Raw genomic sequence first — 17,757 nt, 5'->3', positions numbered from 1 at the left:
TTAACATATATTTGACCAGAAAGTGTGGACTGAGAAATATAAGGTGCTGATTTTTTGCCACAACTGCAAATAGCTTGCCAAGTCAAAGTTTTTTTAGCGAACTTATCATGTTTTGTGTATTTAATTTTTTTATCTGTTTTTCCTCTATATTTGGCAATATAGTAAACAGCACCAGGAGTTTGTTGATGATCGTACTTGATATAAGTTTCATCGTCTTCAATAATACAGAAATTTTTAGAAACAAAATTGTCATACAACTTTCTGCCGCGGGTTCTTGCACTTTTTTGTTGAGTTTCAGAACGGTTGGGCACTTTTTGTGCTTTGAAAGAATGAAAACCATGTTTGTTTCTAACTTTTGCAACAAAACTATGAGAAAATCTATATACTTTTGTGTGTTCCCTTAGTGAAAGGCTTGGGTTATTCTTAAACCAGTTTTCTAACTAGTTTTATATCGTTAAAACCTTCCTTTCTTCCACCACCAGATTTGCGTTTGATTGATTTTGTTTGAAAAAAACGTAGAATAACACGACTAGCGGTGAATAGATGTATTTGCAACGATTTTGCTATCAAATTGTAGCTACTATTTTGTAAATATTTGTGCATAATTTTTTCTCTTACGTCTTCTACTTTTGTCATTTTTAAAACTAATTTCAAGTTAAATCCAAAAACTAACATATTTTTTTGAAACCACAACACGTTGTAAACAAAATACAAAATAATTAAAAAGATTTTAATACAACCACTGAAAAAAAATAACGTGCTTATTCTTTCACATTTATTTCGTGTACACGCTTTAGTATAAATTCTAAATTGTAAAAAAGTCAAATTTAAGATAATTGCAGTGACATCAAAATTAAAATATACGTTAAAAGTTTAAGCAGCTAAAATAATTTTGTATTTTCGTTTTAAAACAATCAATATTTATCTATATATAATATTATCATACTATCAATTTAATTTTTTACTTTTATTTGTTTGTTTTTATTGTTACATAATTTTATTTTACTTCTTTAGATATTTGTCCAAGTTCCAAGCACTAAAAATTTCTTAGTTGGAATCTCCAACTAAGAAATTCTTAGATGGAGAAACAAGTCAACCAACTTGTGGTAGACTTAGTGCTCCAACAAGAATTTCTTCGACAATAGTTAAAAAAGTTCTTTTAAATCACGGACAGTACCTTAAAATCCGGGAAAAGTGATCAAAATTTTTTTTTTTCTTTTTTACATCTTTGCTTCCAACAAGGCTGCAAGCAATCACTATTAAATTTGGAAGTTACTGGAAGAAAAAAGATTGTAAAGCAAGATAACGGTTGACAGACGACTTAAAAGATTGCAAATTATATGAATCAGGAAAGCAAGATGAAGGAAGCAAATTCCAAAGAACTGATGTTCAAGGAAAAAAACTAGACGAATAACTTAGGAACACTTAGGAACAGTCAGAGAAAAAGGAAAGCAATTTTTTAGCTCGTAAATTTTCCACTTTTAAAACTATTTTTTCAGCAACAAATACATTTTTAAATAAGGAGTAAATTTCGCGGACAATTTAACGTGTTTTTAACGTTAACTTTTTTCATTTGGAACAATCGAAGTTTTAAAATAAGGAGAAAACTAGTTTTATCATTTTATATCTTTAAATATGGAAAATACTTTAAAAATACAAATTCCCTAAAAATAAATTTAAAACTAGAAACTAACTTTTTAAGTATTTTTTCAAAAGTTAAAATTTAAACATAAAAATAAGCAGCTTAAAAAAAATTTTCCCCAGATTTTCCCCTAATTTTTTTGTATCAAGACTTACCTAACTGTATTAAAAAATGAAAATGCAAAGTTTTATATGTACATATTTGTCTTTTCTTGGGTTAAGTTTAAAAATGTATCAGTTGAATAACTTTCATGTTTACATGAAGTTATTCAACTGTTTCTAAAGCAACTCTTTTAACAATAAAGTTTAACTCTACTCATAAAAATTTTAAAGATGTAAAGTACACAAATTTTAAACACTGCAAGTACACTGATTGCAAGTGTCATTAAAAATATCAAAAAAATGTCAAGTTGTTTCGACAATCTCCAGTCAAAAACAACGTCCAAGAAGAAAACAAGAAATAGCTCGGAAAAGAGATTTCGAATGTCCACGATTGCAGTACAAGATGAAACAGTCTGTCGATGGTTTAACAGTTTCTTAAAGATTCAATCAAAAAAGAAAAGACACTTCTTCACACTGGATTTGCAGTGATGATGAATTAAACATTTTATACGGCATTCTTGCTTCTTGAATTAGTCAAATGTGCAGCAGAAACCCTTTGCCAACAGGAAACAATGAAATTTGACTCTTTACATTGAAATGGAGAGCGCAGTTTTGAGACGTTTTGAATAGAGAAGGCAGAGAGTCTTGTAAGCTTGTACATATATCTTTCCAATCCAGAATGTTTACCCGACTTTAAAGAACTTAAACATTCCAAAATGCTTCTGAAGGCAATACTTCAAAAGTCTGCCAAAAACTTGCTGTCCAGGCTTTTAGCAATGAATACAGATAACTTAAAATTACTTTAATTGTGTGGCCTAGCAAATCTTGATGAAAACTCACATTCACTTAAAGATTAACTTGAGGATCCAATTCAGCAATCGGGCAAAAAATAGCGCCACAACTCAAGCGACAAATTTAAAGATATTTCATAAGAAATGTTGATCTATGAAGCTATTAGAAAGAAAACTCCCAATCTTGAACATTTTTTTCTGACTTCACAGGAGATCATCTCGCCAACAACTACTGTGCTTGAAAAAAAAAATTTATTTATATTTAAAAAAAAAATTGTTTCATAAAAAAAATATTATTACTATTCGTGAAGCGAATATTTAAACTAGGGGAAAATATTACATTAAAATATTACATTTCTTTAAACTTAGTTTAACGAATTGTAATATTTTCATACTATTTGCTTAAATTCGGTACCGAAGTTTAACGAGTATTAACGAAGTTCGGTACCGAAGTTTAACGAGTATTACTATTCGTTAAACAAGTAGTACTTTTTATTTTTTTATTTTTTTTAATATTCGTTTGTCAGTAAAATATCCTGATTTTTTGACTATCCTCCCTTCTTTATTAAACTCTAGCAATTTTTGACCAACTCCCTTAAAATTTATGTCAGTGTTTTTACGCTCTTTTCCCTAAAATAAAATTATGAATGCGTATTTAAAATCAGTTTTTTTAAAGGAAAGTCGGGTAACCCCAGACACTTATAGAATAAGTAATATATTGCTCAAACGCTAACGAAAAATAAAGTGTCAAATGGCTTTTATGAAAGTAGAAATATTTATTGAATTAAAAGCAAAAAAATAGTGCACTTTAATAAAATACAAAACATAAAAGAAAAAATGTTAGAAAATGGACGTTTTAAAAATTGAAGGGTAGCCCCGGATATATAATTTAAACTGGATTTCACGTCTTTTTAAATCATAATGCACAAACTTAAGACATTATTTTACTTGTATGTTACCACGAACATTTTAGTTATAATAATCTGATTCAGGAATAATATCAAAACAATTCTTTTGTGACTAGTTCTACAGGTTTATGGAACTTTTTTAAATTCAGAGTTTATTTTACTCGAGCCTGTCCAAGACTATACGAGCTGTTAACTTAGGCATTTTTTCAAAGCTCCTGCCACTAGTCTACTCAGTGATGAAAAGGAATGGGATTTAAATAAGGATTTTAAAAACGACATCATTTAAAATTAGTTTACTTTTATTCAAGATACATTTAAAACACTTTATTGCATCTAAAAGTACTTTTATTGGAATTTAAAACAAAGTAATATATTGTAATTTATTAAAACACTGTTAAAAAAATATCCACCAATTAAGAACCACCAAAAAAGAAATTTTCTAGATAAATACTTTATGCTTGGTGTTATTTATTTTTCAACACCATCATACGTCATTCAACGTCACATTTATGCAACTTCATACTTTTCAAAACCATACAAACGTTACAATCATAATAGTCAGAGATAGGATCTAACACTACACAATTTTTATGAAACCAATCTTTACATGTAAAGCAGACTTCATCAAAGTTTTCTCCACGTATTATACAATCAGTTTTGTTTTCAGGATTTTCAAACAAACAAAGTATATTTTTTTAAATCTATTTTTGGATTTTTTATTTTTATTGATTGAGTGAGTTTAGGAAGCTTCCTATACTCAACAACGAATTGTTTAACATAAGGAGAAGAGGTGAGAATTTCACTTTTTTGAGCTTTCTTTTCTTTATAATTAATTTTTTTTTTTTAATTGTACGAATCAGAAATAAAGCATTTAGAACATCAGTATTTTCAGATTTAATAACTGCATTGAAAGTTAATGGTTTTTTCAAAACGGTTGTTTTGATATAAGGTGTTGTAGAAACAAAAATGGCAGTGGAGGTTATATTGGTAGAATTTATAAGTTGTTGTTAAGTGATGCTATTGAGAATGTTGTTATCTAATGATGGTTTATTCATTGTTGATGTCTTATTTATTATTAATAGATCATTTATTACTAATAGACCATTTATTACCGATGGCTCAATTACTTGCTTTGTTGTTGTTATTGATGACTCAACTGCCATAGAAATATCTGTTATCATTGATGGTAGGTGATCAAGATCAGAAAATATATTTCTATATAACGAAAATATACCTGTACATTTAAATTCACTTTGAGCTATTTCATAGTATGTAACTTTCGAAAACGCACTGGATAAAAGATAAGCAATATTATATTCTGAAATTTTGACTCCATCCCCATTGATTTTAATGATGCTTTACTAAATCCTGCCTTAAAGAGTTTCAAGAATAAGGTAGTAAGTGCGGTAATACTAGTGGTAATATATAAAGGGATACTAAACATATAATTGTCATGGTTTGTAGCATTTTAATAACCGATGATTCTTTATGTGATGCATTAATTTTGTATTCTATATATATATATATATATATATATATATATATATATATATATATATATATATATATATATATATATATATATATATATATATATATATTATACATAGTGTCATAGTGCATAATTTGACGTAGGGAAGGATAATGAGGGAAAGGTCGTATGGTCCTTCCTCCTCCGCCTTTTACCTTGACCCAAAAAAAAAATTAATTGCTTTTACTATACGCTAAAGTTACTAAAAAAACTTTAATGCAGCTATGATACCTCATGTCATCTAGTATAACCGAAGTGGAAACCAAGAATTATAAAATTACCACCAGTCACTCATGTAGGTGGCACTAAAAATTACCACAAAACAATGTTATAAATGAGTAAAATGTAATATTGATATATAACTTAAAACCAATTTAAAAAGTTAAAAAATATGAAATAACCAGCACAAGCAGATAAACCTGGCACTAAAAATAACAATAGTATTGCAAACAAAGAAAGCAACCGCACACAATATTAAAAAATAAGTTCTATATAATGTCATAATAATTATTTTTAATGAAATACAATATATTATTATTTGATTTTTGTCAATAATCAAACGGTATATTGTAAGATAAATGATAAAATAAATTTTAACTTACAAATGGGATAAGTTGTCCCGAGCTACCCATCAAACATGTGTCCGGTTCCACCCGTTCATCCTCATTTCAAATTACTATTTTTAAAATCATAAAAATATAAAAAAAAGTTATTTTTTTTTACAAATATAGCAAATAAAATTTTTATTGTAAATAAATAAAAAGTTGAATGTATACAAAAAAATGGCACTCTGATGGTAGATAACAATATTTTGCTCTACCGTTCAATCGCTTTAAAATATTGGAGCAGAGCTTTTGCATTTTTCTTAAAACCACTAAAAGAACGTTTTTATGGCACTTAAAACCAAATAACATCTTTATTTTTAGCTGTACACCAAGTGACCGAGACTACCAGCCGTCCAGGGCTACCCGACTTTCCCCTATTATTATTTATTTTTTATCGATTTTTTTTTTTAAATCTGTTCATAGATAAACTTTCAAAAAAGAAAGTTTTTTAAAGTTGACATCGTTAAGTCTCATCACTCCCCTTCTCCCTATTGTTAATTATTGTCAAACTTTTCAGCATCCCCATCCCTCTATTTAATGACATCATTTATGGGTGGCCCCCTGCCATAAAAAAAGCCCTAAATTTTTGAAAATTAAATATCAATTATAATTTAGTACTTTACTAATAATAAATAATAATTTTAACACTTCACTATGTAAACTACTTTTTTTTAACAACATGACATGCAAACATGTTATTAAGGACAATTTAGAAGAACTTCTAAATGATATAACTTTGTATCGCGTCTGCGATTTCAATTTTATTTATGGGGGTTCAATATTCTAGCCCGATATGATATCCTATTAGCTATCTCAATTAGGTTCAGCGTTGTTAAAGCGAAAAACTTTAGAGCGAAATTAACATAGGTCAAATTATTTAAAACCAGGCTTCGTGATTTAAAAAAAAGTTTTACCCACTTTTCGCTTTTCAACTTTTTTTTATTGTTTATTTTTTGCCGTTTAATAATATATACAGCTTCGAAGCATATAAATAAAAATAAATATTGGCGGGGCAAGTAAAAGACTTATTTAGCCTTATCACCTTTACGCTATAACATCTCACACGCAGTGCTGCGAAATGCAAATAATTTTGAACTTTCAGCCCTGAGCCCAAAACCTTCACCCGAGTGGCGAACTCAGAATTTTTGAGTCCATTCGTTAAGAGACGTATCAAATAAATGGTGCACAGCGTCAAAATAAATGCAAATTAGTTTGCATTTTTTTGACGCTGTGCACTATTTATTTGATACGTCTCTTAACAAATGGTTATTTTTGTTGACAAAAATACTGTTGATTAACTTATTTCCTATTCTCATAAAGTCGGGTTTAGTTAATGAAAAGAAAAAACTTAGCGTAACATTTTCTTTAAGTTTTTTTTACTAGCGTAAAGTTAGTGCGTCGCGTAAAAACTCTTTGCATGTTGGCCAACGATACTTAAGTGATAGGTTGGCTTTTCCTGGATTACAACGCTGGCTTTAGAATCAAGAGGTCGGAGGTTTGATGTTTGCTCTGGCCATATTTGTAACATTTATAAAGAAAACGGCTTGAATTTCATCATAGAATGCTTTTTCGCAGCGTTCTGTAACAAAACCGTTGGGTCTTCTTGGAGCACCTCGATTTGCAAAAAATTAAATTAAAAAGAAGTTTTTAATTTTATCTAATAATTTATCAAAAATTAAAATACACAATAGAAAAAACTTCTTTTTTTTTTTTTTTTTTTTTGTTAGATGGTTTCTCATTTATTCATTAAAGCGATTGATTTGTGCAAATACAACCCAATGTTTTTACAAAGGAGTACACATCTAAAATCTAAATTTGTATTGGTTCGGTACTGTTTTCTCCTACGCAAAAGCAGGACATCTGGCAACTCTAAACATAACACACACAAGAAAATGTTTTTGTGTTTTATTTTACCATTACCATTTCAATTTAATCCATTAAACACAAATTGAAGTCAATTTAGCGTATTAATGCCAACACCAGATGTTTTTTTTTGTGCATTATTTTGTTGACAATATCAAACATTTCCTTTAGTTTTCAACTCTATTTTTGTAAAGAATCTCCTTCGGGACCATTTATCATAACGGTAATAAAAGTAAAAATAAAATTAGGGGGAGGAGAAGGAAGAGTTAAGGCGGTAAAAAAGTACAAAAGGGCCAAAAACTGATCAAAAACTTTTTATTTGATAATTTATTTCATCAAGCAGTGTTGTAACAAAAAAAATAACAACAAGTATTTTTATTAACGTCACTTTTTAAATACATGTGTTTTAAACTTCAACAAAAAAGAAAAATAACTTCAGTCATTGCGTTTGCATCTAAACCGGCGTAAACTTTTTTCGTTTTCATACCGAATGACTACCGTTACTAACTTTTTATATTTTATGTACAAAAATTATAAAAATTTTTAATATTTCTTTGATAATGAAAAAATTTGACAAAACAAATATTTGGTTTATGAGTTAAACATGTAAGGTTCTATTAAATTTTTTAAATACTTGGTTTACAAGAAAAGATATCTTTAAAAAAAATTGCAAATTTAACAAGTTTTTATTAAAAAAAAACTTTTTGATTTACAAATTTTACTTAAAAAAGCCTTAATAAAATTGAAAACGAAAGCGTGCGTAACAAACAAAATAGTTACATCATCGTTTTCAAACTTTATTGGAACTATAAAATTTATTGCTAAAAATGAATTTTCAATTTCTTAAACGATAAATGTTAAATTTTATCTTTTTTTTTTTTATTCGCTTTTCTTGTTTATATTAAAGTAAATATAAAATTACAAACATGTTGTAAAAGTAAATATAAAGCTTTCAAATTTTCCTGAAAATGTTTTCTGAAGCAGTAAAATCACTTTGCAAAGCGTTACTTAACAAATGCAGCGTTCGTTTTGGGCATATTGTATGATCGGATCAGAGAACTCATTATGCTATACCTGCACTTATTCCGAAGCGGGAGAAGAAATATAACTACTTTCAAAATTAGGGGGTTTTTTAAATAATTTGAAACCCAATATCATTGTTAAAATGTATGGATTATTTTTTTTCTGAAAGTTAAAATTTTTGTAATTAACTGTTTTGACTTGAAATAATATTAAAAAAAATAATTTTTATAATTTTTTTTATAAAAAAAAGTATATATACAATAAGATAGCCTCCTGTGCAATACTTTATAATGTACCACACGTGCGCAGACTATCGCTGGGTAATAAGTTTCCTTCGGCTCATTCCGAGGTTTATTTACTATCGTAGCTGATTAGCATGCGTTATTTTAGACGCTTTACTGCTAAACAAGTGAGTTTGTTTTCAAAATTATTTTTGGCGTTAATAATCAAAATTTTTAATTTCAAAACATCAAATAGTCTACATAAATTTTTTTTCTTTAAGAAATAGTTTAGTTTTGATTGTCTTTAATTTTACTTAACAAATCTTTCGCAGATTAAATTTTATCTAGTTTGTTTCAAATGATATTTGATTAAACTTTATTGCAAATTTGACAGCTCGGAATCATTGATGCATATCATCAGCAGTTGACATTTTGAAAATATATATTTTTTGTTGATTTTTATATAAAGTTTTCTTTCTTTTTTTATTTCAGTGTCGCTGAATCAATTTGCCGAACACAAACCATTATTTTCAGAACAAAAACCTCAAATAAAACATTCTGTTGCAGAAATAACTTCGCCCTTTAACGAAGATAATATAAGTCAAATCGACAAGGATGTCAAAAATGTTTTTAAAGATGAACTCTTAGAAAATGATTTGTCTTGCAATAAAAAGGTTGAACCCGAAAAAATTGCATCTTATACAGAGATGATTGCAAAAGCAATATTCTCCGGCAAAGGAAATATGTCAACTCTTCAAGATATTTATGAATTTTTAATTGAGAACTTTCCGATTCTAAAGAGTCGAGGCAAATCTTGGAAAAACAGTGTTCGTCACACACTTTCTCTAAACGAATGGTTTGTTAAGATTCCACGCACTGATAATGGTAAATCATGCTACTGGTCAATTCATCCTATTTATTTAAATCGATTTCGTAAAGGGGACTTTCAGAAACAACGAAAATCTGGTATTACTCGACTTCACCATTCATCAAAACGAACACATGTGTTTCCTTCTTACTTTTACACAGAAAGTACTCCTTCTGATTACCCGCACATGGTGCCAACACTTCCGTCTCCATATAGAGAACATTGTCCATATGTAAGCAATCCTACACTACCTAATTTATCATTACAATACTACCCTTCTGCGGCTATACCAAATCGATCACACACAGATACTGATTCGCAGTCATATATAAAAACTGACAAAACTGACATAAAACCATACAGTTTAAAATCACCAAGTAGCTATTTTTATTCTCCTTACCAAAAGTACCCTCAAGATCAACTTAGCCCATGTGGTGCGCAAAAAATGTACATGGAATCTTTACGCCAATCTCCGATGATGCATTTCCCACAGACCTTTTCGCCTTCTTACGGAAATACGTATTCAGGAGACAATAATGTAAAAAGCTCAATAGAAACGCGAAACATGTACTTTCCGACTGATTATCGTACGTGTCACGTAACCGACTTCCCGTATGCACCATATACACCTTATTAAATTTTGATTTAAAATTGTTATATAAATTTAAAATTGTTGTTTTCATAATGGTTTTTGAACTTATTCAACTAATTTTTATTCGTTTGTTCAACTAATTTTTGTTCGTTAAAAAAGATAATAATCTAATTACATATATACACAAACGCGCGCGCGCACACACACGCTAACACTTATTAAAACTTTTTAAGGTTCTTTAACAAAAGTAGCTTATTAAAACGTCCGCAAAAATATTTTGAGTCATTGCAGATAGAAGATGAAATGCGCGCGTTTCCTAAACAAATAGCAAAACGTGCTGAAGTTACGTTTAGAGTTTCTGGTTGGCTTATCCAGAAAATGAGTTGAAGTCGCACAATTAGAACACAAGTCAAAACTATATATATCCCGATAATTATTTTTACTTCGAATTAAATAGTTCTTTAGAATTACACATTTTTTATTGAAAATATGTTAAATTTTTTTGTATTTTAAAATTATTGCAGATAACGAGCAATAGAATGATTATTAAACAGCGTTTAACGTAATCCACTGACCCGTCAACTTTTCTGGAACCATATTTTATTGCCAAGTTATGTTTTTTTTTTTTCATTGCGCTTATGAAATATTTTTTAGACAGTAGTGTATACTGTAATATATACCTAGAAATAACAGCTAGCCTAAATCGGCGTTTGAAACTTGACTTTTTTTAAATTAAATAAGAAAAGGTTTTTACTTTTGACGCAAAGTCTAATTTTGAGTCAAGAGTACAATTAGTTTAAGTATTTTTACGTTGGATATATAATTCTCTTGACTTAAATATCATGGCCATCAAATCAAGGAATTTTTAGTGTTTAAAAAAAAATTTACCGTAGTTTAAAAAAAAATTTACCGTAATATTACGGTAAATTTTTTTTTATTGATTCTTTTTGCTAGGCTAATATTAGCCTAGCAAAAAGAATCAATTTTAAAAGAAAATTATTTATCTAGTCGTTTATAAAAAACTTGTTTATATAAACGACTAGATAAATAATATTGTCTATTGAGAATTTACGACTACCATGTTGTTTTGGGGTGTTGCAATTACAGTTAAGTATAAAAATCAATTCTGTTAATTAATCTTTGGTAGTGCTATGGTTGTTTTGTCTAAAAACCTAAATCGCACATTTATGACATTAATGACATTTATTTTATTGAGTATCGTATTTAGTAAAACATCCCCAAAATACAACGAACAGCTTATAATAGTAATATCTAATTTATTACAATTTAAATCGAATCACAAAAGCAAAAAATACTGGATATCAAGATTTAATTATTAAAAATTATAAAAAAAACAAAAATTATTTAATAAAATTTTTTATTTGAAAAGCATAAAAATTGTAAAATATTTTTTATAAAAAAGTCCGCAATTATCATTTACGCTTAAAAATATATTTTTTGCTAGTTTTTTTTAAAAATAAAATGCATAATTACATACATTTGTCTATTGTTATCAAACAATTTAAAAAGAGGGTTTGATAGTAAGAACGCCATATAATAAAGCCGAGACTTTTTTATGTTTTTTACAGAATTTTTTTTTTTTTTTTTGTAGTTATAAAGTAAAAAAGAATAAAGTCTCATCGTTTTTATGTTTTAAAATGCAACTTAGTAAATGTTTGAAAAAATTTCTTTCCCTTTGTATAAAAACAGTTAAGCGAGGTTACAATAGCATACTACACCTGCTACTGCAGCAGGTTGTAAGTTATTTTTAAATCTTAGATGTTAATTTTGAGAACATTGCGTGTTGAAGCTAGATATTTTTTTTTTATTTATATGCAAACTAGGCTTTATTATTCCGATAAAAATGAAAATTTTATTAAACTGAGAATACAGAAGTTCGATTGCATTCGAAATGCAGGAAAATTTTATTAAATTGAGAATACAGAAGTTCGATAGCGGAAAAATAACATTGACAACAACAAAAAGTTTGCGGTGTACCAGTAATTTACATTATGTAATTAAATACAATGAAAGTTTAATATATAAAATATTGTTCAGTAAAAGAAATAAGCATATCTTTTCAAGTTTTACTAAAAATTGCTAACTTACTTATCGCCAGTGTTATGAATTCTGATAAAACAGAAATTTATTAAAATATGCGTAATATTTTTTAACAATGAATCAAGAATAGGGTGTTTGAAACTTAATTAACCTTCGCTTATCTTATTTCATACGGACACAACCATCTAGTACAGCTTCATGATCAAGGTCATTCATCAAGTCTCTTTCAAAAAAGACAGCTAAGCCTAATAGTTGTTCCTCGCGGACCGTCAAAATAAGTTAAGGAGCTATAATCAGCTGAAAAATGTTCAGCAAATTTTAGAATATTGTGACTGTTCAACTTTTCTGTGTCATTTCTTTGCAAAAAAATTCTGAGCAAAAACCATCTGTATCAATATAATCCAAAGGTGCATTCTGGGAGAAACCTGATAAGTTCATGTCTGTTGGAATATCAAAGCTGCAGAAAAAATTCAAAGACATTGCAGCACATACTTTGTTTACATATAGTTATGCCCACGATTTGAACCTTGCGATATTTGATACATTAAATTCTTATGCACAATCAATTTATTTTTGTAATATGAGAAGCTGTATATACGTTTTTTACAAGCACTTTGCCTAGGTTAACGTTGCTTAATGAAAGGCAACGTCAGATTGTGGAAAGATTTGCCTTAAGCCTAAAAAATTTTAACATTATGAAGTGGTTATCTAGAAAAGCAGCGGTTGATTCTATATTTTGAGGCAATTTTACAGGGGAGGGGGCGCCATACCACCCCCACCCTACCCCAGCACCACATCCACTACCACCTACCCAAATAAAATAAATTAAAAATTAAATCAAATTTTAATGAAATAGTTGGTTTTTTAGGAATATAGTCAGCTAGTCGGGTATTTGATACATTTGAGTCTGATGATTTTTTTTTTTTTATAGAAAGCAGTAGGGTACTTTTAAACTTCTTTTTTTTCTTTACTTCTAAACTATTTTATCTTTCCGGCACCCTCAAAGTTTTTTAGACATTTGAACTTTGGAGCATAATATAATCCAAAGGTGTATTATATTATTCTGGGAGAAACCTGATAAGTTCTAAACTATTTTATCTTTCCGGCACCCTCAAAGTTTTTTAGACATTTGAACTTTGGAGCATTATGAACTGCTTTATTAACCGACCATTATGAACTGCTCTTTTTTTTTATTCTTTATTGTGTTGATCCTTTATTGTGGTGATAAATTTAATGAGACCAGGTAAGTATGATAGAGATAATAGAGCAGCCATAGCTCAGTGGCAGCGCATTTACCTCAAAAACGTAAGATCCGTGGTTCAAACCCCACCTCTGGGCAAGTTTTGTGACATCGGTTGGAAAGGACGCGTGAACTTCCTATTAAGTGCTCTTCCGCAGTGCTCTGTGATAAGACCGTAACGTACGGACTTCTTAGAGCACCTAAAAAAAAATTATAAATAAAATAAATAAACAAAATAAAGTACTTGAAAACAATTTGTAAGTGTTGAGATAAGTAAAGAACTTGTATTGAGCATACTCCAAAACACTATAAGAGCCACAAGTTCAAACTTCTAAGGAGATAATAGAATTCCATTTGCTTTTGTCAAATGCTTAGCTTCAAAAAATTTTATTAGCTTTGCATCATCTATTTTAAAGCTTTTCAAACCAGTGCTTAAAGGTTCTGTAATATAGACAGAGACAAATCTAGGAATAAAACGAGGGAGTAAAATGAGTCCTTAAAAGTACCCTACTGCTTTCTATAAAAAAAAAAAAATCATCAGACTCAAATGTATCAAATACCCGACTAGCTGACTATATTCCTAAAAAACCAACTATTTCATTAAAATTTGATTTAATTTTTAATTTATTTTATTTGGGTAGGTGGTTGTGGTTGTGGTGCTGGGGTAGGGTGGGGGTGGTATGGCGCCCCCTCCCCTGTAAAATTGCCTCAAAATATAGAATCAACCGCTGCTTTTCTAGATAACCACTTCATAATGTTAAAATTTTTTAGGCTTAAGGCAAATCTTTCCACAATCTGACGTTGCCTTTCATTAAGCAACGTTAACCTAGGCAAAGTGCTTGTAAAAAACGTATATACAGCTTCTCATATTACAAAAATAAATTGATTGTGCATAAGAATTTAATGTATCAAATATCGCAAGGTTCAAATCGTGGGCATAACTATATGTAAACAAAGTATGTGCTGCAATGTCTTTGAATTTTTTCTGCAGCTTTGATATTCCAACAGACATGATACTTGTACCATCAAATAACTGGCTATAATAAAGTTTTGCGGGGATACCAAGGTCATGTTAAGAAATCTTTGCAAAACATTTTATGAGTTCAAAAAATTTACCTTTATAACAGGATAATCACAAAATTCTCCATGCCCACAGAAAGCCAATCCTTGTTTGGCTAACCAAGGCCAATCCTTGTTTAGCTAAGAACACCATCTATTGTAGTTTAGTTTATTTTTTATTTATAGTTTTAGTTTAGTTCAGTGGTCAATGAATTTAAATATTTAAAACTATTCGTAAAAATTGTTCAAGTTTTGAAATTAAAAAAACAATGTCTTTGGTCACACAAGTAGCATCCATAAAAATATATTAGAAGACATGTTTTTATGATTCTCTTTTACCGATTTAAATATTCATGCAGACAATATTTAAATATGTTAGTAAAGGTCGCGTCAATTAATATTTGTAGCAGGATATTCCACGCCACGGTTTGAAAAGAATTTCAAACCGTGGCGTGGAATATCCTGCTACAAATATTAGTTGTTGTGCCAGTCGTTGTTTATAACCTCGCATAATGTACTTTAATGATGATGGGTGATTCAGTGGTACGTGGAAGTTTATTTTTTCACTTGATTGTATTTAAAATAAACTTCCACGTACCACTGAATCACCCATCATCCAAAACTTTTCACTGATTGTATTTAAAAGTCTGGATAAAATCACCTCTTTTCCGCCTACCAAAACATCTTTTTGGTAGCACAGTTTTGGGTTTTTTCTCAAGTACATCTATGTCACCTTGTTGGTATTGTGACCACGCTCGACTTTTGGAGAGGAAGTAAAACTCAAAAAGGTTTGTTAGGTCTGCAATAGTTTAGACGGACCCCTTGCAAGCAATAATGCTGAGTTACTAATTTCTTAACCTTTTGGAGTTTTTACTCAAAAAAAGTTAGAAAACTGGCTTTTTTTCTTCTTTTTTTTTAACAATTTATTACATTATATATATATATATATATATATATATATATATATATATATATATATATATATATATATATATATATATATATATATACATATATATATATATATACATATATATATAGTGTATAGATATATATATATGGAGAGAGAGATTTTATTGAAGCTACATAATTTTGTATATTAACTTAATACTTAATATACAAAATTATGCATTTTAAATAAAATCTCTCTCTCTCTCCATATATATATATATATATATATATATATATATATATATATATATATATATATATATATATATATATATATATATATATATATATATATATATATATATATATATATATATGTATATATATATATATATATGTATATATATATATATATATATATATGTATATATATATATGTATATATATATATATATATATATATATATACATATATATATATATATATATATATATATATATATATATATATATATATATATATATATATATATTATTTCTTTGCATTTCCATTTGGCTGTGGAGTAGCGTTTTTACTAAAAAATTTTGGTTGCAGACTAAGGTCGCTAGCAAAAAAAAATTCAACGCACGACCATTTAAATTTAGAAAAAATTTTTACAGACTTTTACTGAATAGTGAAAGTAAAATGAAACTTTGAGAATATCAAATTTTTCATGCGTTATGAAAATAATGCGTGCAATTGATTTAAAAATTAAGAAAAAACTGCATATGTCCTTTATAACAGATGTCTGGAAGTAGCTCAAGGTAAACACAAGGCCGACGCAAAAAGCAAGGGGGGGTGTGTGGATGTGACATTCCCCTTTCATTCAAATTAGGACCTTTTTGTACATTCAGTCGGTAAATTTAAAATTTTTTCAGATAAATGTTGGTAAAATGGGATTAAAACTATTTATCTCTAGTCGGAAAATGGGAGAATTTGAGAACTTTTTTTTTTTTAGTTGACAAAACTCTTATGGCACCCCACCACCGCCACCACTTGACACTTGATATCTACTCGCGCTGGCCTAGGTATACATTATATAGTATATACTTATATAATAGATTAACTATATTGTGCATATATTTTCGCTATTCTTGACTTTCTCTCATCTCATTGAAGTAATCTTTATAAAAATTGAACAATAACTTTTAAAAATACAGTTTTAGAGTAACAGCAATTTCCTTAAACTGATAAACTATAAACAATGCAATATATTCAATGTTTTTTAGATTTGAAATTTCTTGATGAGAATTTCTTGATTTCTTGATTCTTGATGAGAATTTCATCATATTTTGTTACTTTAGTTTTTCGAAATATTTGTGTTTAACGGTTTTTTTAGCTATAGTTTTTATTCTCAACTATAATTTCAAGTTGTCAAGTGCCAAGATGTTAAAAGAAGCCCAAACTGGGAAGCTCTTTGCAGGCTTCATGTCCGACTTGCATTAGGAGTATAGCTTTAACGGTTGAGTTTGTTAAAGCAACTTATTTTAAAGATTATCAACTTATAATTGTTTCTAGTTTCAGAATATATTTTAGAAATTTAAAAGTATTAAACTCAATTAAAATTGGGTATTTTAACTTTAATTTTCTTTAATTCTCAGATTGATGCAACAACTACAGACAATGGTCAAACTATGTTAGTACATTCAACCAGTTTCATTTAGCCATGTAGAAAATACAAAGAGAGAAGATGAACTTTGAGCTGTATGACTCGGCGCTTTGCTTGTTTAAAAGATTTATCAATCAATAATACATTATGTACATAATGTTCTATATTTTTGTACATTAATATAACAATCTAAATCTCCTATAATGTTTACATTTTTGAACGATATTTTGTTCTTTTGAACATCCCCATTATAAGCTGATAGCTTTCGGCTACATCTGCCATGATTATACCACTATGGATGATACAAGAGTTGGCAACATCAATGTATGTTAAAATTTACTGATAAAAAATTAGCAATTTAGTTTTAATGAAGTGTAAAAAAGCATATTTTATAACATTCCGAATTTATATAAAAAACTCAATGAGGGACAAAATTTTTTTCTTTTACTTTTTAAAAAATAAAAAATTTAAAAATATTTGGTAACAGAGTAGAAGCAGATTAGCAGTACTATTTGGTAACAGACTAGAAGCAGATTAGCAGTACTATTTGGTAACAGACTAGAAGCAGATTAGCAGTACTATTTTAAAAGTTTGATAAAGTAGCGGAAGAGCGATAGCGGTTTCTGGTTCCCAAAGGTGCGCAAGGTTTGTTTGTTTATTTTTGTTTTTCTGTTCTTTATTACATTTTAAAACATTTCGTTAATTTTCTATA

At 28.5% G+C, this 17,757-nt stretch overlaps 1 protein-coding gene across 1 annotated transcript; it reads left to right on the top strand.

The window, feature by feature from the left end:
* The first annotated feature begins 8,749 nt into the window (after positions 1-8,749).
* LOC100211811 (forkhead box protein fkh-2) lies at positions 8,750-10,253 on the top strand. Its single transcript, XM_065805721.1, has 2 exons — positions 8,750-8,873; positions 9,178-10,253. Coding segments are annotated over exons 1-2 (1,014 nt in total). The 5' UTR covers positions 8,750-8,872; the 3' UTR covers positions 10,191-10,253.
* Positions 10,254-17,757: the final 7,504 nt, after the last annotated feature.

This window comes from Hydra vulgaris, chromosome 09 (genome assembly GCF_038396675.1).
Source record: "Hydra vulgaris chromosome 09, alternate assembly HydraT2T_AEP".
Lineage (NCBI taxonomy): Eukaryota > Metazoa > Cnidaria > Hydrozoa > Anthoathecata > Hydridae > Hydra > Hydra vulgaris.
Note: the sequence above shows the minus strand (reverse complement) of the source record. Positions and strands in the feature narration are given on the sequence as shown.